The sequence below is a fragment of the Podarcis filfolensis genome, assembly GCF_964270895.1.
Source record: "Podarcis filfolensis genome assembly, chromosome: 4".
NCBI lineage: Eukaryota > Metazoa > Chordata > Lepidosauria > Squamata > Lacertidae > Podarcis > Podarcis filfolensis.
Genome location: NC_139607.1, coordinates 59927988 through 59953724, shown reverse-complemented (window position 1 = coordinate 59953724; position 25737 = coordinate 59927988). Strand labels below are relative to the sequence as shown.

Here is a 25737-nt window from a genome sequence, read left to right as displayed (position 1 = left end):
TTACTATGAGAAGGAAATAGAAATTTGTGTTTTTAACAGTGATTTTATTGGGCTCATAAATAATCACTGCAAGAGTTTGCATTGCCAAAATCTAGGAAGATTACTTATTTTATTGGTGGATTTCTACTGAACTATTACATATTTCAAATATCATTTTCTTTCTTTGTGTGAAAAGAGTTATGCTCCATCATGGAAATGGAAAATGAAGGCATTTTGTATCCCAGTTGTCTGAGAAGCATGCTGTCTGTAATGTTAATACTTTTAGAATTAAAAGGGATAAAACTTTTTTCGTTATATCCTCATCATTCTAAATGATTAAGTTCAAAAAAGAGATTTTTTTTTTATTAGTGGTGTCCAGTGTATTTTATTGAATGTAGCGCAGTTGTTAGAACAGTATCTTTCATACAGCTAATGGAAACACAGGCTTTATTGATGCACTTCTACTTCTTAAAGAACACAACCTTGTTTTAGTATATCAAGCTGATTAATATAGTTATTCAGTCATTTCAAGTATTAATGTGTGAAAACAGGTCACAGATGACTGTTTCTACTGCACTGTGAAATTCTAGTGGAACTCAATGAATGAGTATGTGTGAAAATCTGTCATTGGTTTTATATATACATTCCAGATGTTGACTCTTCAGATAATCCCTTGCTTCCCTTCCTGGCTAGAAGGCAGGCAATGATGTCATACCGTTTTGCCCGTCAGTTTAATGGCTGTGATCTTCTGTCTTATTCCCTGTTCCTTGTATGATAGTCTCTAGACTCTGATGTATCTGGACTTCAGTGTTTCTTAAAACTTATTTTGATATTTTTTTATTTCAGTACTGTGCCTATTTGTTGTTGTTTTGCTTTGTGGTTTACATTGAGTTCATTGTTCATTTGACTGTCCATAAAAATGCATACTTTCTAGACTGGGTTTTTTATTTGTCAGGCTTTGATGTTAAATTGAACAGCTTAATGCTAGAACAATAGGTCCCATTTTAGTTGTAAGGTGGGGAAACTTTTATGAGTCATTGCAACAATTTGATTTAAGAATCATTCTATACTTTATCTACTGTCTGCTTATTGCGGTCTGAAGTATAAGGGAGCACAGACTATGTTTCATGGCAGAGAACTATATAGTCTTTTGATTCCTGCATGTGGTTCTTTGCTTTGTAAATGAAGAAAACAGATGTGTAACAAAGCTTTACCATAAGATTACTGCCCTCAATTTTTTCCTTCATTTGCAAATATTTTCTACAAATCAATTTGAATTAATGAAGTTTTCCAGTACGAAGATCTGGTTGTCTTTTCAGGAATAGCATGCTTGGATACTTTTAAGAGTTTCCTTTGCTGAAGCATAAATTTGTAATTACATGAAGACATCTGAAATAAAAAATCTGCAAGTAGTTTGGATGCCATGAAATCCAAAAGGCATACTTAAGCGAAACATAACTTTGTATGTACATGTCTGTAGACTAGGACCAAAGTTTCTCAAGTTCTGAAGTGATTTGCAATGGGGCATAAACCAGAATATTTAATTAAATCAAGAACGGGGAATCTGTGACCCTTCGGATGTTGCTGGACTACAACTCCCATAATCGCTGATCACTGGAAATGCTAGCTGGAGTCAGAGTCCAGCAACAACCAGAGGGCCATTGATAATATTGGTAGGCCAGTATATCTGTGAATTTGGTTTTCAGTTTGCAAAGCTAAGGTGTGATAAAAGTAAAAAAGAATTAGAAATTTCATGTGTTGTTGTTGCTGCTGTTTTTGGAAGAGGGGGAATTGTGATTGTAGGGGACCTGAATTGTATCTCATATAGTTTTCTCCTAGGCAAGCATAAACATGTCGAAGGATGTAAAACATGCATAAAGTTAGGAACAGCTTTAAAAACCTTTCTGCCATTAAGAGCAATGGAGCAAGTTTTGTTCTTAGAAGGGACTTGGGCAGGGCTGTAGCTAGGGGGTGGTGAGGTGGGCCCCCGCCAGGGGTGCAGGCGAGGGGGGGCACAAAATTGTCTAAAAATATATCCATAAATATATCTATAAATAAAAATATTGATTAGTACGTGAGGAATTGAATGGGTGGAGTGGGGGGGTTGGAGGAGAGGTGGAAAGAAAAGCTAATTTGTCTGTGGCTAGTGGGTGCAATCTGGACAGTTCTGCCAAGGGCACAAGATCACCTAGCTATGGCTCTACACCTGGGAAAACTCAGAAGGCACTCACTTGGGTGGGCAAAGGGAACTGTACTGAAGTTATTTCCTGGCAGTGAAGTGATCAAAGAATCCTTGGGGGCAAACTGGACTTGGAAATGAGCATCTTACAAATCCAGTATTGTCCAACTGCAATGATCAGTGTCCTTGCTTCAAGGATCGGGTACTGGCACAGGAGAGAATTGGAATCGAGGAAGTAATACAGTGAAGCATTTTCTTCCCATTGAAAACGTGCTACCAGCAGTTTAGTACCAATGGGCAGTTTACTTGCTCACTTATCATTTCCCCCCTGAAGTCACTGCATGGGCTTATGCTAGGCTGAATGTGAACTTGATTTGAAATTATTTGTAAAATTTCAAGCAACTCTAATGACAGAGCTGTATGCTTGTCTTTAAATGGTAGTAGTTTTTTTCTTATTTGCCATGAACAGTTCTCTAGTTTCTCTTAGTATATAAATTCAAAGAGTTATAAGCATTTTGGACCTAGTTCCTTTCCAAGTAAATTTCTATACTGAAGAAGAAAATGATTGTATCTTGTTATATGAAGGATAGAAAATTGATTTCTAACTTTAATCTATTTGCCAAGCAATCAGTGGTTATCTAAAAAAAAACCCAAGCCATTAAAAAAATCTAAACCCACTCTTGTTTGTTTTTGTCTTGATAACACATAAAAGGTATCTAAATCCATTATCTTTTCTTAGAATTAGTTTTTGTGTGGACAGTCTACAATTTTCAGTATGCATTGCAATTTCTTATTAAGGGAAAGGTCTCTTGCTGAATGTTACAAATGGCGACTTCTCTGTTTAGAACAGGTTTATGTGTTCATTTGATGAACTGCTGTTCCACTCTGGATTGTAACAGAGTACTGATCTTCATTTTATAGACCCAATATAAAGTCCACCAAAATGTTTCGGCATGGCAGCTTCCCCACAAAATGGTTGTAAAATGTAGCACGGCTTAGTACATGTGTTCTCTGCAGTACATAGAGAGTCTCCACTCCTCCAACTCAAGGTTTATGGAAGCAGATGGTACTTACATGAAGAATCTGAAAAATGTGGAGAACCCCTGTGTTAAACAGTTCTACAAGCCACAACCTCTATAAAGAGAAACAGCCATATGGAAGCATTTTTCAGTGGTTTCACCTTTCAGGGTTTCATATTTTAATCTGCCTTCAGAGGGAATGTAGAGCAAAAGACTACCCAGCTAGACCCAAGCAAATCCACCACAAACTGGAATGAGAGCTTATTCAAGTGTTCACGTGATACATTTCTCAGTGAAGCTTATATTATACACGGGTTAACCCCCCCCCCAAATAAAATTACCTGCAAATGCATAATTAACATGTTGGAGAAACAGGCAGCGTAGCCCATTTTTCCGATATGCTTCCCTTCCATAAAGAGGCTGTGCTTGCTTACAGCGTTGGGTCATAAGCCATAGTTAGTCAAAATAGCCTATGCAGGAGCTGTGTGCTGGTGCATGTAGCTCAAGCAGTCCCAACTTTGCTCCTCCATTTCTAGAGTGAGGAAATAAACCACAGAGGAGCTGACTGAAAGTTAAATGTGCAAACCAGCACACATAACAACACCAAGAAAGCCTTGCCTGATCCTGAGATCCTGATCCAGGATCCTGTTCTCACAGTGACCAACCACATATGCCTCTGAGAAGCTTGCAAGCAGTCGAGAGTACAATATCACTCTCTGCATTTGTGATTCCCAGCAACTGAAATACAGAGGCATATTGCCTCTTACATTGGTTTCTGTTATGTGTGCCGGCGTGGTTGCTCGAGAGCAAACAGGCAAGACCCCCGTTGGTCTTTTCAAGGCTTTATTATCTGTCCAAAATGTTCACAATGCAGATCGACTCAATTCCATGTCTGCTCACTCGCTAGCAGAATCTGGGAGTGGGCGGTCCTTAAACTCCCCCCACCAGAGTAGTCTTTTGACCCCCACCCTACGCCTCCCCTCTCTGCGCATAAACTGACTGCGCAAAGAGGGCGTGGGCAGAGGGGGGCCTGCCTTCCCCCTGCTTTGTTCATGCACGGTGCTGTGTCTCTCCCTTGCATCCTCCGAGCCCTGCACCCCTTGCCCACTGGAGGCGTGGCTTCCCTCCTCCACAGAGGAAGTGCTGCTTCTCACGATCTTTGGAGGCTCCCTGTAACCCAACTGCCCTTCCACCTCTCGCCTCTGAGCTGATGGCAGTTCCATCACAGTATCTCTGAAAATAAGCCACAAGCTGAAGATAAGGTTTGTTCTTGGATTACTACTACCACTTCATGGAATGGCAGTGCTGGATAGGACCCAGAGGGTCATCTAATCCAACCCCCTGCAATGCAGGGATCTTTTTGCCAAACGTGGGGTTCAAACCCACGACACTGAGATCAAGAGTTTCATGCTCTGCCCACTGGGCTATCGGTCAGGTGTGAGTTACAGAAACACACCACGAGTGCCGATTTGCATGTAATGCTAAGCCAGCCACTTCACAGTTGCCACTCTAGAAAAAAAAAAAAAAAAAAAAGGGAGGGGGGAGTATGTTATGCACAGGGAAACAAGTAAAAAATAAATTTCCCACATAGACATGAAGATGGTATAATTGCACAGTAACTGTACCACATGCTTTTTCTGAGTGCTTGAACTGATAGTCACTGCAGAATCCTGCATTAGACATGTGACCCAAATGAAATTAAACTCAAGGGATGAGGTTTCAGGCAATATTTCAAAGAAGCATATTAATTAAGAACTTGCAAGGTATATCAGTTCTGTGTTCCCTCCCCAATATTATTAGCTCTGCCTTCTCTGTAAGGAAAGGTGTGCTAGCCTTTTGATTCTGCTTTTCTTTCCCCCCTTAACTCTCACAATGCCTAAATTCCACTTGTGTAAGCTCCAAATGAAATGGATATATATTCCCCATATGCTACTACAGCACCTTGATTTTCTCTTCCTATATATCTGTTTTAATGTGTTTAGGATTACAGTAGATATTTATCTTCTTCAAATTCCATGGAGGTTTATATTTTATTAGCTAGAAGTCACTTTCCCATCTAATAATCACCATTAAACTCCATACATATTCCTTTGATGGGAAAGATCAAGAGCTTATGTATTACATACACACACTACTTTGCAAATTTCAACTAATTACACAGAACATTTGCATCTTGAATTGCTTGTAGAGACAGAAGTCGCCAAGGAGCAGTTTCAAACTCAGTAGGTGGAGAACTGTTTGTTAACTAGATGTGAGTTCAAAGATATGGGACATTTCAGCTCACATTCTTCCCATTGCTTTTCTGTGATTCAATTTTCAATAAACAATTTGTAATAAAAGTTTTCATATGCAGAAATCAGTGAACTGCTTAATTAGTGTCTGCCTTATTCTTTCTTGATAGAACTGCTTCGTTGATGAGAAAATGGAATGGGCTTTTATTTGTATGGTTTTGAATTCATTTTATTTTATTAAAAACACTTTGCTCTTTCTGCCATAGCCAAGAAGATTTGCCAGATAAGATTTGCATTAAAAACTTCAATTACAATATGGTTATTGAAAACTGAATCAGAGACAAGAGATTAAAAGAATGTGAGATGAAATGCATCCCTGACTACTACCTCAAAGCACATGGTCCAAGAGAGTTTTGACAAGCCATAGTCTACAAACTCTTTCCAAAAGGATGGATCTTTTGCATCTATGAGGAAGACAGAGTTTCATAAGTTGCTTACACACATTTCTTTTATTTTGTGTTGTTTAACAAAATTTATATATCACTTACTCAAGATAAAATCTATAAGTGGCTGACAAAAGTACAAATTTTAAAACAAAAAGCAAACATAAGTTGACATTTTTCTTTCGAAATATAAATAAAATCAGCAATTTTAAAACAATTATACTTAATAAAATTGATGCTATGGTTACATGACCAGAAAGGCTTGTCAAAACAAAAAAGTTCCTGTAAAGTTCAAAAACTTATTACTATACTTAATTTATTTACATTACTGGTTGCTTTATAAATTGGCAGCCTTTCTATGCCATTTGCCAAGTTGTCTTTATTGCCAACGTGTCGGTTTTTTTGTAACCTAAAAAGTGGAGGCAGGTGGGGGCTAGCTGAGGGCCCCACCAACTTCAATATGCCCTCAGCCAGCCCCTACCTGCCTACCTTCCTGTTTACTTCCAGCCCAGGGGTAGAACTGCCTATCAGCTTCCTCCTCCATAATCTCAGGGTTGCCCTCTTAGAACTTAGCAGGCAGGAGCAAAGGGATAAAATACGAATTAGTTGGCTGCTCCTGTAAGTGGCTATGGATCAGTCTGACCATAGTCTCCCTGCCTTCTGCGCTACCAGCCGCAATGGGCACCAGGTGGTACTGTAGTCACCTGACTATCCAATCTTAAGTGTCATGTTGCGACTTGAAAAGCACATTAAACATAACAACTGATGTCCTTGTACGTTTTACTGTAGTTCAGGGTAACTTCTTGGGATACTGATAAAATCACTAACCTGGACTCTTTGTGAGGCCTTCCACACAAGATTTCTCACCTACATTAATTTTCTTATAGTGTGGCATTTTTGTCCACCTCTTTAGGGTGCAAGTTCTTTTCAAACCAGCTGGCTTCAGTCATAATTACACTTAGAAAAAGAAACTCCTAAGGGTGAAAAAAGCCCAAAAGGTATAACTTTCAAGCAAATGAGATCTTTCACAAAGAGATTTTCCACATGGAAACTATTAACACCTATTTAACACAATTAAAGCATTATTTTCCAAAATGGCTTAACAGATTGGGGCTGTTGGATGACTACTGCAGAAAACTCCAAAGGTTCATATTTTAACTCATTCAGGTCAGAAACCACAATGTTGTTGTAGTAGTAATCTACTATAATGTTGTAGCAGTTAAAACTGTACCATGGAGAGAATCCCCAAAGAAAAGCTCTAAATTTAAACACCCACCTCTAGAAAGGTATTATGTATTTATTTACAGGCAATCCACTGGTGTAGGACTGTGATTTGGAAGGCTGCAACTGTGATAGTCACTAGAAACTGTCACAAACAAGATCTGTTTTGGCTTTTTGTTTTGTTTAAAAAGGCATTTTAATAACATACCTTCCCACTCAATACATTGCCAACTGCTCTTGAGTTTGAAATCTGGAGTGGTATATGAAGGGCTGCTCAAAGCACACATACTCCAAAGTCCTGTTGGGCATGCAGAATTCCTGATATTTACCTAACTGAGCACTGTGTATTGCAAACTATAACGTCATACAAGCACCATGTGTATATGGATCACCTTTGTGTGAAATGCCACTGCAATACTCTTCTGAAAGCTCTGTCCCCTCCTTTTTTAATTAAACGACATCCCTCTCGGGTTCCAATGGAAGCAGATGAGACAGCCCTTGGTGACAGATATATTCCATACCACACACTGGCTTCAAAATTTGGCACTTCTTTACAGAAAAATAAATGATGCAAAATACCTTTTTGGTTGTGCATCTTAAAGAAAGAACCATTTTACCTTAAATGACTGCTACAAACCACAACAGTATTTCAGATTTCTATCAATGATCTTAGAAGTCTGGCAGCTCCCTCCCTCTTACAAGCAAACTGATAAAAATCTTTAAAACTAATGAAATAGAAAGGTAATTTTATGAGCTCAGTTTGATGAATTGAGAACAATTGGAAGCTGGTGTGTTTATGAAGACTTATGGAGGATTCAAAAGCCCCCAAAGGAGCTATTTTTCTATTAAGTGTAGAGTACAATAGATTATTTTTCCTGCGGTTGCTAAAAATTCAATAAAAGAATTAATATTGAGTAGTTGATCAATGTTTTGTAACACAATTTGTAAATACATTGAAGCTGTTAAAAGCTTTCACTGATAAATAGCACCAGCACATTGAAGTAGATCTTCATGCAATGTCTTACATAAATGTGTGGGTGTTTTAATTACAAACATGGCTCCTTTGACACAGCTCAGAATTGGTTTTTCTTTTCTTTTTTTGCTCTCAGATGGTTAATGAAACAACCTATGGTCTTCATAATTATTTGTCTTGGAAAGACCACTAAACTTGAGGAAGCTTCTTCTTAGCACTCCCCTTGATAAAGGGAAGAATGGCTGTCATCAGAGAGGCTGGTATAGGTTTTCACCATGATCCTAGATTTCCGTGTAAGGTGTAGACCAGGGATATGTAGCCTTTTTGGAAACCTAATTGTTGTGGACACTACAAAATAACCATTTCGCTTAAGAAAACCCAGCAGTACTCAGAATCAACCCCTCCCCACCACAAGAGAAAAAGTTCACATACACACTAAAAACAAATAAAACAGATTAAGAAATGGGCAATACAGCTTTAAAATAGGCAACACAGAGACCCTCCCCAAAACATCAGAAAAGCCAAAGTCCTCTGTTCGTATTTTTTTTAACTGGCACTAGGCCTTTGCAGGCAACAAGTAGAGATATCCAAACACACTACAGTGCCCACAGGTAGTACACCTGAGCTCCTCAGTTGTAGATACTGGTAATCTCTTCCTAGAATGCTTAAGATTGCCTCTGTAGGGAATCCACTGCTACAAAGGACCTGAGAAATGGAGTTCCATCTTAATCAGCCTAGATTAAACATATTGGGAGTTGTATTTCCTAGGGCTTCTGGTGGCAGTCTTCACTATGCTGGGAGGAAACGTACCAGCATCTAAACAAGTGCTCTTGGAGGCTGAGAGAAGCCCACAACAGCTTTCACTGAAGATATCCCAGTTTCTACAGTTTGGCTGCAGTGTAGGGATGGGTGAATCTCTCCATTTTGGTTTTTCTCTATTTCCGTGCTGAAGGGGAGGGGCAGATGGAGAAATCTGTATAATGAATGATTTGTATAATATTTCTGCTTCAATAATTGCTGGTTTTTGTGTTAGGATGTATTTTTATTGTTGCGGTCTCTCCTGAGATCATTTTGAGGCTGAAGGATGGGACCTAAGCATTCTAAATAGAAATAAAATGTACATTTATAATAGTGCAGAGCTAATGGTAGTTACCCACAGTGTCACAAACATGAAACATGCCAGGTTTTCAAGAGCATCACATACACATTGATCAACATGAACATTAAGGTTCTGTAGTAGCAAGACTAGTCACTGTTTCTACAGTGTCTAAAGCACAGTTTGCACCAAACAAATGAGAATAATAACCCTAATAACGATAAAGTTACATATATTTTGGCTCTAACCTTACAGAGAAACAATCAAAAATTCTTATGCGGTATGTTAACTTTCCAGATAATGATGGTTTCATAAGTTCTGGCCCTGCCAGTGCATACTGAATACTCCAGTAAGTTTGTGGTTCATCTTTACTTGAAAAGAAAGATGAAACAACTTGCAGTAGTCTGCCATATGTGAGCTTCTGAATGCAAAGCTCCCTAGTCCGCATTTCTTTTGAAACTGTATCTGTTTCAGCCTACGGTGATCATTCTTAAGTATCACCAGGACTACTAAAGGTCAAAAATCACTTCACTCTAATGATTTATTGAATACGCTTGATTTCACTGTTTGGTAGCCATTGATCAATGAATTATTGCCGGTCTTGCCCACAGATTTAATTTATTATCTATAGCTTTCCTTGAAATTTTACATTTCAGACTACAGTTTGTATGTTTTTTGTCAAGGAACAAAGAATGTATTTACTGCAAGGGGCACAGCTATGTAAAAAAGTATGCTGTAGACCAATGGTTCCCAAACTCCCAACCCCCGCCCAGGACCACATGAAAACTGGTGATAGTTTAGGTGCATTTTGTAATGATTTTTCTGCCTGTGATAGCCAAAGAAGATACATTTAAAATCCAGTGTGAAATTAAAAAACAACAACTGAATAACCAAAACAGACAATACACATGAAGAGAAAAACAATAACAGAATAATATAGAAAAATCAATGTGCATATTTAATGGACAATCTGAATGAAGCTCCACAGACCACATTTTGGGAACCCCTGCTTTGGATTCAAAAGCCTTGAACTCTTAAAACTCATTATTTTTCTCTGTAATCTTCGCACACCTTAATCTGTACTCAGTTGCAGCACAGTGAGCTTTGTTGGAAACCCCAGTATTAACTGTGAATTGTTCACTTCAGATTCTTTATCTACCATAACCTAGATATACAAGTGATTCACTGAATTGTAGCCAGTGTTTTTTAGAAACATGTAATTCCTTGAAACTTTTTAAAATTATGTTTCACCCTGGAATACTTCTCCCTGCCCCCAGCAAGGTGGCACTCCTTAGATCAATGTTTAGGAGATCAGTATTTGTAATGGTGTAGCCCTGGGGTTATCAACCTAGGACCTGAGGGTGTCATGGCCTTTGGAAATGCATTAATTAACCTCTCCAGGGGGCCCTAAACTCTGGACTTTTTTTTAAAAAAAGCAAGTCTCTGGTACTGGAAAGTTATGAAGCAAGATGTGCAAGTAACCTTCTAAGAGATTTCTGTTAATTGAGCCAGTCTAAGCTACTCCCAGCTATCAGTGCTTTTAGCCAGTGAATATAACTTTGTTGCACACCAGGCAATGGGAATCCATGGGATCCAAAAGAGCTGCTATTTCTTCCTTCTACTGAGTGCATTATATCTTCTTTTTCTGTCTTCACTCTTTTCTAGAAATCCATGGAATCTCCATAGTTTGCCCTCCTTTCCCCCCTAGCAACCAGGAAGCACCTTTCCTAAGATTCATTTGTCTGAGACCAAGTACGCCCTAGAAGTTAATTTCTATTAATAGTACTACACAATAAGGGTGGGTGGTTAAACAAGCCCATCCAAAATGGCAACTGCAAAATGTGGAAACTTTGCAAAAAGTCCCCTGCTGTGCAGAAGCTGGTGTCCAGGCACTTATTCAGCAGACATTTAGCAGACAGTACAGCAGTATACATGTCTACTTCAGAAGTAAGCTGTATATGTTTAATGGGGCTTACTCGCAGGTAAATGGGTATAGGATGGTAGGCTTAGGCCAGGCATGGCCAAACTTGGCCCTCCAGTTGTTCTGGGACTACAACTCCCATCATCCCTAGCTAACAGGACCAGTGATAAGGGATGATGGGAATTGTAGTCCCAAAACAGCTGGAGGGCCAAGTTTGGTCATGTCTGGACTAGGCTTTGGTTTAGGGCTGGTTTGGGGAAAAACAGGGTTATTGTGCCTGAAATAGCTATATAATCGGGATCAGCAAGACAATACTGTATGTAAACATTAGATGTTCTGGCGGGGGATGTGGTAGAGGCGAGAATTAGCAATGACTGTCTTTCCTTTAATTTTGTGTTAGGCCATGCCCCCACGGCAGCCTTGTTGTGCTATTCCAGGCTCCTCATTTAAAACATTTTGTGACTAGCACCTATAGCATCCTATCAAAAATTGAAATGCTCCGGCTAGTCTACAGAGTTTGGTGACCCCTGGTGTAGCCTGTTACTACAGTATAGAATTGAATTACATTCACTGCTGATGCTCATCACATTCAAGGATTGGTATTTTAAAGAATGTACATCAATACTAAAAAACAAAAAACAAAACCCACTTGCACAGTTCCAAAAATGTAACTATTTATTAAACTCTAAACACAGTCATTGTGATCTATGGGTGTACGAGCTAAAATATGAGATTTGAGAAATGAGTGGATCCCTTGAAATTCACAGTACTAATTCCAGCTGAGCTCAGAAGAATTGTAGGAGGCAATAATATATCCCTATGTTGACTACTTTGAATTCCTGAGCACACCACACCCTTGTTTGTAAGTGAATCTTTGCAACTCATTACTGAGTAAGTGTACTGAGATCATAGCCAAAGAGTAGAATTATGGAGGCATTTGTGCCATAGAATTATACAAATAACATTGTGAAAGGCCTAATGGTAAGATACTATATAATTATGTTTTAATTTAAAAGCCCAAATTTGAAGACAAAGATCAAGCTAATTAAATTTTAATGGAAACTGAATAGGAAATTTTAAAAATAAAAATAAAAAATACTGTAGCAATAATAGGGAAACATTTATACAATAATCGATCATTTATAACTCCCAAAAATAGTTTTGAAGTGTTAATTTATCTTTTTGTAAGAGGATAAGCAAGTTTTACTATTAACATTTCCTAAATAAACATACATTTCATATGAATATCCATTTTGCAATGAATGTATAGATTTTAGTTCCTATTCTAGATACTTATGCTATTTTGCAGGATAGCAGCACATATCGTAATATAAAATGAAAGCTATGACACATTCAAATGTACCCTGAGAAGCTGACCCAGCTCTGAAGTCTGACTCTGTTCTTAATTGCAAGGCTTTTTTTATAAAAGGAGACTAAATGCAATGGAATCTAAAGTCTACATACACTTCTTTTGGGGGGAAATGGAGAATGAACTATTTAGAAACTAGACGTTGCATACAGTTAGGAAAAACTATATCAAATATGGTAGTCACTTTTCTAAAATCTGAAAGAATTATTGCACATTTAGATGGCATGGGCATACATATTTTGCCTCAGGAAACTTAAAGAGCCATCTTATTTAAGGTTTCTGAATAAATGTTGCACAAATATCAGGGGAAAGATGTAGATTAATAGATACTGCCTTCTGTGGGGAAAGGAAATCTTCATTTGTCTGGTTTATCCAGTACTGTATGGTCTTTTCTCTCTGCTGTGTGGAGGGCCTGAAAATGTGAGAAATGGGTCATTGAAAGGACACAACCACCACCACCCTGAAGGAAGGAAGGAATGTAAAAATAACCGTTATGCACAAAAAAGGCATACAGTCTGAATTCACACACATTTGCTCAGAAAAGCAAAAATATGTTTGCTGAAAAGCCCCCCCCCCCCCAATTACTTGGCCAGTTGCTGGACCTTTTTGAGCGTTGTTTGTTTGTGAGGTGGTTTCAGCATGTAGAAGTAAAAATTTTCCCCTTTCCCAGTGGCTGCCATTTTATACAAATGCACCTTAGAACACTGTTATACGACAATGTCCCCTTGTTCTAGAATCATGTAGGAGGAATAGTATTGGCCTTATCCTACCACAGTAGCAAAATTAGTGGTGGAAGGCCAAAGCAGAGGCAAATAATGAAAACGGTAGGCTTACCTTGCCCTCCTTCCCCCACATCCTAAAATTCAAGTGAAAGATCACATTCAGCATAATCCTAGTTATAATCTTGCCCCACTATGTTCAATGGGACTTAGTAAATAACACAATTTTGCTGGCCACAAACTCTGCCTTCCCTAAGTGAGTGGAGTCTTGCCTATAATGTCATGCTGAGGTCTGGAAGTGGTACGTTGCTGCTGTAAGCCCAACCCAATTGTAAGACAGGCCACTATCTTCCTCGGAGCTTTACTGGGCTGCACACGAGTGGCAAAGAAACTTGTAAACCAATTATATGTCTCAGTGCTTTGCAATCCCTTTTATGGCTCAGCATGAGTCAGATTTCCCTTGAACTTCTCCACAAGCTCTGTAAGGATGGTGGGGATTTCTCTTGACTCTGAGCTTTGGATATCCTTGGAATGCAGTTAAACATATTGCTGATTTTCAGCCTCTCTGTGGCTCAGTATGAATTGGAGAGATTCTCCACACCCTTCTCCAGAGCCTGAAGGGAATACAGTGGTACCTCGGGTTACAGATACTTCAAGTTACAGACGCTTCAGGTTACAGACTCCACTAGCCCAGAAATAGTACCTCGGGTTAAGAACTTTGCTTCAGGATTAGAACAGAAATTGTGCAGTGGCGGCACAGCGGCAACAGGAGGCCCCATTAGCTAAAGTGGTACCTCAGGTTAAGAACAGTTTCAGGTTAAGAACGGACCTCCAGAACGAATTAAGTTCTTAATCCGAGGTACCACTGTAAGGGTGAGAAAATCTGAAAATCCAAAGGGTCCAAAACTGGTGACAAAACATATTCCTTTCTCAGTGTCTCTTGTCATGATGCGTTCCAGGGAGTATCAGCAAAACAAAATACCAAGGGCTGACTAGTACCAACTTGGCATTTTTAGATCCTGGATTACTTCCACATAAATGTGCACAGGATGACAGTCTTTAAGTAAGGGAGAAGGAGAATGGAGGGGATAAGAATCCTAGCAAGAAATGGTACTAAAGTGAGCAGGCAAACAGCCTAGCTACTTGTAACTTCAATAGCCCACCACCTTCAGGAAAACAGATGTCCAATGGGTTTTATGTTTGCCACCTTTGATGGGATATAAATTTATTAAATAAGCAACCCAAAATATTTTGGTTGTTAGTCAACAAAATATTAACAGTGCCAGAAATTCACTCTCCTTGTCTCATCCAACTCACCATTCTCCTGCTATCACCTTGGTGTTAAAATTAATGCACATGAGTTGACAATGAAGAGTCATGCTTCTACACAGTCCCAATTCTCCAGCTGCTGCACAAAGAAAACATTGTCAAGCTCAGCAAACGAGGGCAGGATTTTACTTAGTTTTATTGTCAACTGCTTCCTTCAGAGGGGGAAGGCCAGATAATTGCCTCCTGTAACCCTGCCTAATTCTTGTGGGTCATTTTGGCATGGTGGAATTGTTTTTTCCACATTCAGGCACTTTCACAAATTCCTTACATATGAACTGATCAAATCATCAGTATACAAATCTTCCTTCAGTTGTAGCAAAGTTAAGCAGATTTTGGGGTAGTGATGGTTGCCTCCCCCTGGAAAAAACACCTATTTATTTAATTATTTAAGTCATCAATAGACCTCTTACTAATAGTAGAACTTGAAGTGCTTTATATTTTTTAAAAGCCCAAGTATATAATATATATTAAACACAATCTCAATAATTTTAAGGGGAAAATTTGTATACATAGAAACATAAGACAACACAATATCCATATACATGATAATGATATCAATAACCAGACTTTTATGTTACTGTATTTCAATATTGTGTTTCCAGAAGCTCAGAGCAGTGATCTCGAACCCAAATCACAAAAACTAAATTAATACGCTATTGAAAACTACTGCCTAGGAATCATAGAAATGTAGTCATCTAGTCCAATCCCCTGCAATGCAGGAATCTTTAAAAGCGTGTTAGACAAATTCACAGAGGAGAGGGCTATCGGTGTCTACTAGCCATGGTGGTGGTGACAATGCTTCTGAATACCAGTTGATGTAAACTGCAGGAAGGGAAACAGTGCTTCTGTGCTCATGCTCTGCTCCTAGTTTTCCCACAGGCATATAGTTGGCCACTGTGAGAACAGGATGCTGAACTCAATGGGCCACTGGCCTGATCCAGCAAGCTCTTCTCATGTTCTTATGCTGCTTGTACTGTCTAATGTTTACTTGTGCACAAACCCATTCCCCCCTGGACTAATGAATTTTGGCAGATGGAATATTATTACTCTTTTTAGTGCATTTTATTGGAGACTAGCATACTGCAGGTGTTTACCAGCTAATTATGGAAGTGTATTCATGCTTAACAGTAGTTAATTTTACTCTATTTAAAAGGCTAATACAAAAATGAGAGCACCATAGGGCTTGAGATATGCAGAACATCCCTTAAAAACCTTAATGCTTGACATTTACTACTTATGACTCAAATGTTACTTTAATTATTCTGCACTCGAATTAGTCACTGAAATAATAGATGGCTGTGTAAAAATGTATGCCATTAGTTTTTTATGTTTACATAATGCAAAATATGTATGTGTGTATATATACATTTTCTGTAGTGGCATTAGCATTCTTTGTAAACTTGCTTATAGGTTTGCAGTAGGATTTTGAAGCAGTTTTGTTTGGGGTAACCTGGTGCGAAAAGAGATTTTAAGCTCACCCTTGCTTACTGGGCAAGGCCTACTCAGCACACCAACTCTGGGAGTGCTCTGTGTCTCCTCCACCAGCCGCCTTACAGTGATTCCTTACAGTGAAGTGACTCCAGGGGTTTGGCTATATACAATTTGTGTGTATACACATAACCCTTGGAACCAAACCCCAACAAAAGATGAGGCATTACTTTACCCAGCTTCCCCCCACCACCCTGCCCCTGAATTAAGCAGTAGCTGTCCAAAAACATACATAGATATTTAAATATCATTTGTTTCCCTGGGAGCTCATGGAACTCTGACTTTTTTGTGTGATGAGCATGGTAGCAAGCCACAAGTTCGCCTCTGCCCCCACATGACATGGAAAGCATATTGCATGAAATACAATCAATAAACATGAAGGCCTCACCCATACATAAGGCAGAAAGGGCAGTATTCATATAAAATAATAAAACATTAAATACAAGTTCCAAAACAACATCTAAAAGGAAAAATAGTTCAAAAGGTTCTTTCAAAAGTATGGTGGAATAAAAGCATCTTTGCCTGGTATCGGAAAGGGAAAGTCCTTAGGCACGAGGTGAGTCTCCTTGGGGTACCACATTTGAAAATGCTGTCACCCTTGTCTTCACCTGCCTGGCTTCAGATGGTGGGGGCAATCAGAAGAAGCTGTTATCAGATGAACACAGTACCCTGGCAGCTAAATGCAGGAGCAGGTATTCCTTTAGTTGAAGGACCTGGTGCAGAGGCCACATGTGAACTATGCTGTCAGTGACCACCCCCCCCCTTTGATTAACAAAGGCATACATATTTACAATTTTCTGTCTCCAAATTAAGGAAGACAATACTCCTTCCTATCCTACTAAAAAAGGTTTGAGTGCCCACATACATTGGATAGGTTCCTTTGTACACTGCTACCCTGCAATTGAAATTTATGACAGGCAAGAGAGCTCTCTTCTCTTCCTCATAGATTGTGGGCATACTTGTTTAGAATTTTCTGTTATTGAATTAAGGAAGATCTCTGTTTTCCTTATCAATAAATGAAACACAGTCTGCAGATTATTTTTTTTAAAATGTATTCAGATTGCAAGGTAGACAGTATTTTTTTAGCAGCATAAGTAACAATGTCTGTTGGATCAATATCCTTATGAATATGGCAGGAGCAACTTGTGGCTTGGATTAGGGACACTGGGGCATCTAGGTCCCATTGTGGTTCTGGTAAATTAGTCAGAGTGCAGCAAGTTACATTTTGATACCGAATGGTGTTTTTTAATGTTATATTCCTTGAAATTTAATTAGAGGGTAGTATACACTTTTATAAACAAATAAAAAACCACCATTTTTTACTGGTCTCTGGACTGATATCATTTCCAGCTTTCCACATTAGTATGCTTACAGAAGTGCTCTTTGCTTAAAAAAATAAAGGTACAGTTGGATAGCAAATGCATGTGTGGCAGGGAATTATCTTGGCTCTATTCAAACAGGGAGGAAAGGGGAAAGGGCTTGCTCTTCCCAGCAAACTAAGTAATTTTTACCCTACCAATCCTGTCTAGGTATATTGAGTAGCTGTTCATCCCTTTTTGCTTGCAGGGAGTATAATCGCCTTGAATACTGAAGCTGATTATGAAAATTACTCCTAGATTACATTGCAAATGGAACATCATAATACACTTTTTATTCTGCTTCCCAGCGTGCAGTAGGTGGTGGACAATCCCCTCACATGTTAGAGTAGGTTGGGGGTGGCGGTTCTCTGAATATGATCCCATCACTCTGCTCAGCAGGCAGATAGATCCTTTTCACACTGTAGCACATCTCTTGTATCTCCTTCATTCTTTACACTTCACATCTTCAGGTTTGGAATTGAGCTTTTTCTACTGCTAAAAAAGAACAATATATGCAATAAGCCATCTGTTTCATGCTATTTTCTTGTATATCCTAAATATGTTTTGTGTTTCCAGATAGCTACATTTCGATAAGATCGCTGTACGTTTAATTTTTTATTATTTTTATACCACTTTTTCTGAAAGAATACCATACAAAGCAGTGTATAGAATTAAAAGCATATTCATTTTACTTTTGTTCCATTTTATGTTCCAATTTATTTATTCCATGTTTTCTTTTCTTTTTCTTTTGTTTGTAGTTGTATCTGGTAAGTTGAAATTTTATTGGCCATCTTCTAATCATCGTTATCCCTGTGAATGGAACATCTCTCCCTCTTTCCATCCATACCCCTCCATATTCGTCAACAAATCAGCTTCCATCTTTCACTTATAATTGATTGGACAGACTGCAAAGAGCAGATTCTGCATGAAGTATGGGTAATTTTTGTGCAAGCATCAAAGGTAATGGCTTGCTTATTTATATCTGTTTTAATTATGTTTATTATTTATAAGTTGTGCGTCTGGTCCATTCCCACCTTGAGACATTCCAAGTGCACTAAGGTGTGCAAGTCTTTGATAGTAAAAAAAAATGTTGCACATGAATCAAAGGAGTAAAATTTTGTTTTTGAGTCTTACACTTCATTTTTTCATATCCGCTGTTCAAGAGATTTTTTTAAAAATAAATACTTTGCATTTCTTTCTTTTTGGTGCTAATATTGACAACAACAGTTCGGGTTATTAAATTTAAAAATTGTAGTTTAGTTGACTAAAGTTTGAATCGGAATTTAAGATGTTCCATGAGCTTGAAGGCAGACTGCAGAGGCAAACCATATTCATTGTCCCTGCACCATCCCTAGGAGAAAACTGCCTAATCTTCTAGCTGCCTTGAAATCTAGCAGAAATAAAGAATTTGTATTTTTAATAGTGACAACACTGTGATGTTGCTTGAACTATAACTGAGGGTAATGCCTGAAACATATCTGTACATCTTTTATGGTTTTGGTTATGTTGATGAAATGTAATGAATTGATCAATTTAAAGCCTAATGAAGTAAAATATTTTTCATTATTTTGCAGCTCTTACAATAACAGCAGAGTGTATCTGGGCCCATTCCAACAGTTATAGCCACCACTTTATGGTGCCTGCAGCATTAAGTATAGCAAAAGTGAGAGTTAAGGAAATAGCTGCAGCATACATTGCTGTGCACTTCAGAATTCAGTAAATGCTAAAGCACTTTGAATTATGATATAATTACTTGTTGGATAATGTTAATGGAGCTTTGGCGGTAGTATAAATAGTTGCTAAATGGATTTGTTGGCAATTGCATCAACAGAAAAGGCAGCCAAGTTAATGAATTGAGAATGTGGATATTAATCCATACTTTCAGACATGAATGAAAGTGGTCGTATGGTTTCATCACTGTGCATCCAAATTGCAATTCTACCGTATTCTTTTATTGCACCACCACATTCTAAAAATGAACAGAGGAAAACATACACACACACACACAAACACACACACCTCTTTTGAGGTATGCTGGCTTCACGTTGTTTAAATTACATTCAGTGCAGGCTTTGGAGAACTAGTAATGTGCTCCTAAGTAAGTGTTGCTGATGATCATCTGCATGCTTGTCAGACTACTACTTAAACATAAAGCTTTAATGAAAGAAGCTAAATGAAAGTATCATCATGACAGAAGATAAGTGTAAAAAATTGTGCATGGAAAGGCAAATTCTCTTTTAAAGTCATCCAAGTTAGTGGCCATTGCTGCCTTCTGTGGTGTAACTATGTGCTGTGTGAAGAAGCAATTTATTTCATCCAGCAAATGATGTTCATGAGTTCTGCTTATGAGAGAGAGAGAGAGAGAAACTTCTCTCCATCCACTTTCAAAGTGACTTACAGTATCTCTGAGTAGACATGCGTACAATTGTATTGTTAACAATACTGTGAATTTTTAATGAGTGCCAGGACGTCAGCTCCTGCACAGCAGCAGGCATGCTTAAATCTACTTGCAAAGATTTCACATTTGCCTTTTGTGGGAGGGGGAGAGGGAATTCTTTAACATTTACCCACATTTATTGTGCTGTAATATTTGCATAAAGTAACTTATAGGGAGCTCCTGATCTCAGATGAAGCCACCACAGGAAAGATGCATCCTGGTTGCTAGTGATAAAGGAAGGGAAAACTATGGCGATACCAAAGACAAAAACAAAGGAAGGGAAAACAGCAGCTCTTTAGGGCCATAGGAGTTTGTATTTTCTGGTGTCCAAACAAATCACTTATCAATCAATTCTCTGACTTCATTCATTGGCTATAAAAACTCAGGTGGGAACAGCCAAGACGGCTCATTTCACAGAAATCACTTACCGTATTTTTCGCCCTATAGGACGCACTTTTTCCCTTCCAAAAATGAAGGGGAAATGTGTGTGCGTCCTATGGAGCGAATGCAGGCTTTCGCTGAAGCCTGGAGAGCGAGAGGGGTCGGTGCGCACCGACCCCTCTTGCTCTCCAGGCTTCAGGAAGCTATCCGCAAGCCTTGGGAGCCCGCGGGAGTTCCCGCCGGTCTCCCTAGGCTTGCGGATAGCAGCCTGCACCCCGAAGCCTGGGGCTGCCCTCCTACTTGGAAGTGCCAATGGCCACCGTTCCAGGCACCATGGTTCCCAAAGTCACTGTGTTGTTGACCCCCATTTTAGAATCTACCTTGTCAGAAGATTTTTAATCTTTAAAGTATCACAAGCCTCTTTGTTCCTTTTGATGTTACAGGCTAACATGATTCACTCCACGAGGAGAAATTCCTAATGTTAGTTTAAAAAGTTTTGGACAGTTAAAGTTCTGTATATCTCGGTGGTCGCCCCCTCTTTCATTCGTATGGTTCCGTAACACAAATGTGCAAATATTTATCAAGAGAGGGATTGCTACCCTGACACTATTGCAGCAATTTAGCCTTGAAAGTAGTCTACATTAAAGTGTAGTCTCTTATTGAGAAGCTGGTACAACTTTGTGAACAGAGGAGCATTGTAGATCTTTCCTATCTTAGTGGGCCAAAAATTCCACTGACTAGCATCACTTTTCATCACTATTCCTAACACCCAAAACCCTCCACAAACAATAAACCTCAATATTACTAATCCTTGTTTGCCTTGTTAGTACACGTTCCATAATCTTTTGTAAGAGTTTATAAATATAAAATCATATATTTTCCAAGCACCACACGATTTCCTCGGGCATCCACAGAAAACTAATTTGCTTGCACTAACCAAAAGACTTCATAAGGCAATATTGTTCTTCAGAAGTCAGACTTTTAATAGTTAACATAAATCTGATAGTCTAGGATCCGTTTACCTAATGCTGAACTTTAGACAACCTGGTTTTCTGTGAATCTCATCACAGTATAGGATATTTATACACTTAAAAAAACAACAACACCCTGCCCATATCTACCCTAAAAGAATTTAAGTTTTGTTATTCCTTGGCATTCATGCTACAGGCAACTATAACAAAATACCAACAATATAAAGTGTTTTTGGATAAATAATGATGGGGGGGTGTCTTAAAAGCCCAACCTACATTTGATTGTGAGATGCCTTATCACAATCAGTAAGGGTTGAGAAAAATTCTTCTTTTAAATAGTAAAGGAGTGAAAGATCTGAAAAATATAAATCAGCAAGATCTCATTTAAGCCATTGTTTCTGCAGCATAAGAGGGTAAGCTGAAACAGGGTTTTAAAAAGAATATTTTCTACTCTAGTTCAGTCACTGTGCCTAATATACTTAACTGCCATAGCTTAATGCAACTGACATAATTTTTGACGTTCTATTTACTGCTAGATGAAGTGGCCATTTAAGTCTGTATAAATCAAACAGTTTGGACAATGCTGGCAGTATTTATAATGTCACGATGAGCAGATGTTTCAAATTTGCCTTCATTTACATATATATTTTGTTTGAACATGCCCTTGCCTATGTAAATGAAGGAGGCATTCTGCTTCACCGTTGCTTTAAATTCATTCCTCTTCAGTAATTGCATTGAAGATTTTTAAATGGTTATAATTTACTCAGTAGCAATCCTAGGGCTTTTGAGTTAAATTGAATTTTTTTCCTGAGTATTTCATCCTACATCAGAAATCAAGCCTCTTATGGAAGCTATTAAATGACTTCTGAACTACAGTAAATCAAAGATGATGAGTTTTGTGTATCTAACCCCTGAATTTGCAATCACTTTGTGGTTTTTACTTTAACATAGTACAGTGATGTGAGGGAATTTTTCTTTTCTTATGCTGTGACCAATAAAAATGCCTTCAACCTTTTGTCCTACCATCACTTTACCACCAAACTATGCTCTCAAGAAGAGTTACTGAAGGCAATAGGGCTGTGTGATGCTTCAGTTAAAGAGAGTGTGTGTACACACACACACTCTTATAGTTTTAACAAACAGGTGTGTCTATAAACATCAGCCCTAGTTAAAACAGTGTTGAACCTGAGCACTATAGTCTTTATTTTAAAAAGGACCTTTCTGTGTGTGAGTTAGATGTGATGCAAAAGCCCCTCACCAGAAAACCATTCACCTCAGCTACGAATTAATTGGTGCAATTGTGTTGTACTTCTCTTCTTTCAGAACCACCACATTTTGTTGTGAAACCTCGTGACCAGGTGGCTGCACTGGGCAGAACTGTCACTTTCCAGTGTGAAGCAACTGGAAACCCTCAACCAGCAATATTTTGGCGAAGAGAAGGAAGTCAGGTAAAACGAACTTTCTGAAGCTTTGCCAAAGCATCTAGATAACACAAGGCCTGTTTGTGTCTGCTAGTGCCCGGTGCTCTCCTGCACCCACATCATCCAAATGCCTGCTGGATGACTGGCTATGCTCATTTGATTCTTTTCAAAATATGTGTGTAGGCTCTGCCTACGTTACCTGGTTATTGTAAAAAGTCAGGACTAGTAAAAAGTGTTTAATTCCTTGGCAAGCTCAATATACATCCTGGCTTTACACAGACCCCTCTGTTCCTTGTCAACCACATATTGTCCTATGCAGGATGAAAAGCCAGGAAGCTTCTCAAGAATTTTGTAGGCTGTACTACATGCTTCAGGACTGTGTACACTTCAAGATATTCCAGTTAATTTTTTTAAAATATAGCATGTGGCCTGAGACAGAATTTTCAGTCAAGCTGAGGGGGGATTTTAAATCAACTTTGTTGAACAGGTGCCAATGGGTAGCAAGAAAATGAGAAGGAAAAGAACCATGATAAGGATCTGTTAGTGCTTAGCATGAAATGAAACACAGTGTATCCTATTTGTTTGGAATATAAAGTTTAATTGGAAGAGAAAAGTACTAAAAGCCCTCCTCTATGAAATGAAGCATTTAAATATATTTTAGTTAGACACGGAAAAGTGAATCTGGCATTTGATTTCAAGTGTATGTGAAATTCTGTTCAGAACAATTATGGTAGCACAATTTCTTTTTTGTTTCATCTGTGGTTTGTCATACAGTGTATGTCATGGATACAGGGAGGGAGGTTACTGCACTACAAGAATGTCCAAAACCCCATTGGGTGTCAAGAGCTAGATGCATGTCAAGGCAAAGAGAAGGAAAACAAATACAAAATACAAAGAGGTGGTTTTTTTAAAATGTGAGAATAACGATAATAATAAATGGTAGTTTCTTTCAACTGCCAGAAGTCTACTATTTCATATACTAATAAGCAGACAGCATTTTGTTAGTGTTTTTAGTAAGTTTATACTACAAAAAAGAGCTTGACATATATTTGAAATTATAATTCATATATTTGCATTCTTATTACATGTGGTTTTACTTGTATCATATGTGATGGTTTTGTAACTCATATCATGTGTGATGGTTTTGTTCCAGAGGTCTATGCATAAATGCAAATAACATGTAAAGTCAGGAACCTCCAGAGGTGATCCCCCCCCCGCGCGCAAGGTGGAAGGCTGCTTACCTGGCCCTCCTGCTGCCTCTCCAAAGTACAGAAAGCCTGCAATCACAGCAGTGTGCTAGTGAGAGAGGGAAATAAATAAATGGAATATGTGTTTCCTCCTTTCTCCATTTACTTATTTATTTCTCCTCCTTATGTGTGCAATCACATAAGTAAACTTAGCATAAGATGCAAGTTACCTGTATATGATAGAGATGTTTGATCATGTTTGCATGAAACAGGACAGATGGTTCAGTTCCTCTAGTCCACTATTCTGCTTCTAACAGTGGTCAATGAAATTGATGGCCATTCTCCCTAGCACATAGTACTCATTTGAATTCCATCTGAATAGTTTCCATATAACTATTAGTGCTTTTTTCTGGGGGGGACGCAGGGGTACACATACCCCTAAACATTTTGGAAATCTACGTTTGGACTCATTAAGGGACAGTAATTCAAAATAGCTTGGAAACATATTTTTTTTAGAAAAAAAGCACTGACAATTATGGATAATAAGCTAGACATATACTCCACAAAATTTGTCTAAAAAGAAAATAAGATGCACTCTCCTATATAAAAATAGCAGTCTCCCCCAGCTCATGAAGAGAACTACTATATGGCTTTAGATCAAAACCCTACCAAACTACAGCAACAAAGCACTTGCTATGGTCTATCTAGACTGGTTCTACCTAATACCATCCTTCCCTTAAATATATTGGCACTTTTAAGTTTATGTTCACAGCTGTACTTTGCAAACATCTGGCAATTAGCACTGGGGCTGCATATATCCTTGAGTATTGAATCAAAAAGAAGTTCAATGGGACATTCCCAAATAAGTGTGGTTAGCATTGCAGTCTTAGATATGTTGTTATAACCAATGTATTATTTGTTGTTGTGGCCCATGGAAATCCAGGTATCAGTGTTTAGTCACATCTATCTTGAGTAGTGAACTGTGTTGCAGCATCACTTTTGTATCTGAAAAATGGTCCTATAACCTTCATAATATAGGGTATTCTGAATTTTAAAGTTGTATATATCTATGAAGGCTAATCCATCTAACTTGCTGATTTCCCACTTTTTCTCCTTATATTCCAGAACTTGCTTTTTTCATACCAACCTCCTCAGTCTTCCAGCCGGTTTTCTGTCTCTCAAACGGGTGACCTCACTATTACAAATGTCCAACGATCTGATGTTGGGTATTATATTTGCCAGACTTTAAATGTTGCAGGAAGCATCACAACAAAAGCATACTTGGAGGTTACTGATGGTAAGGTGTTTATTTTAACATTGCTTATAATGTAGCAGAATGTTAACTATAGCGTGGTAACAACATGATTTTGAGTTTATATGCTTTCTACTATATAAGGTGTTTATTAAGGTGAAAATGCATTTGATTGCACTACACATAAGTATGATTTAATGTGGGAGAGACATTACTTGATAAGATTAATGTGTTTTTGCTTAGGCAATTGTAACTTAAATTTACCTTTCAAACTATCAAACACTCATAGTGTGTTGAATCTGGATGTCTTGAAATGAGCTGTACTGTAATACTGAAGTGTGGTTCAGATGTCAATATTCTTCTGATAAACCATGACATCAGATTAGGAACAAATTGTGTTCCTCTTCTCACAGTTCAGTCTCCCTTCATGTGCCTTATGCATCTTCTGGTAAAGATAATCTGGTTTCTTAAACCACAATTTCTCATGATATCTGGTGGTAAAATGTAGCATAAGAAAACCTAGATATAAAACTAGGATCAGATCCTGGTTAATTAGACATGACAGGAAAATGTGGTATTGAAAAACAGAATATCTTCACTATATGGGAAACGTGTGACACGTGGCTTTTCCTAGTCCAAAAAAAAAAAAGTTTATTGGGCTGAATTTGTGACCTCCGAACTGCACCTGCTAAGTTTTATTGTGACATTTATTTCAGTTCAAAGGTATCTGTAATGGTTATAGGGGTTGCTCGTGCGTAAGTTA

At 38.3% G+C, this 25737-nt stretch overlaps 1 protein-coding gene and 1 long non-coding RNA gene across 8 annotated transcripts in view; one reads left to right on the top strand and one right to left on the bottom strand.

The window, feature by feature from the left end:
* Nucleotides 1-25737, bottom strand: part of LOC310761622 — a 140307-nt gene that overhangs the window by 17190 nt on the left and 97380 nt on the right. The window contains exon 3 of one of the 4 annotated variants that reach the window (XR_014547585.1): nt 16683-17820. The exons of 2 other annotated variants lie outside the window; for them this stretch is intronic. This is a non-coding gene — a long non-coding RNA (uncharacterized lncRNA). Of the gene's footprint in view, nt 1-16682; nt 17821-25737 lie in introns of those variants that run through there. One more of the 4 variants, XR_014547586.1, reaches the window with a different exon arrangement.
* Nucleotides 1-25737, top strand: part of ROBO1 (roundabout guidance receptor 1) — a 573037-nt gene that overhangs the window by 484985 nt on the left and 62315 nt on the right. For all 4 annotated transcript variants that reach the window (XM_083611370.1, XM_083611369.1, XM_083611372.1 and 1 more), the window contains 2 exons: nt 22438-22562; nt 24848-25019. In XM_083611370.1, coding sequence (XP_083467496.1) covers nt 22438-22562; nt 24848-25019 — 297 coding nt within the window. The remainder of the gene's footprint in view (nt 1-22437; nt 22563-24847; nt 25020-25737) is intronic.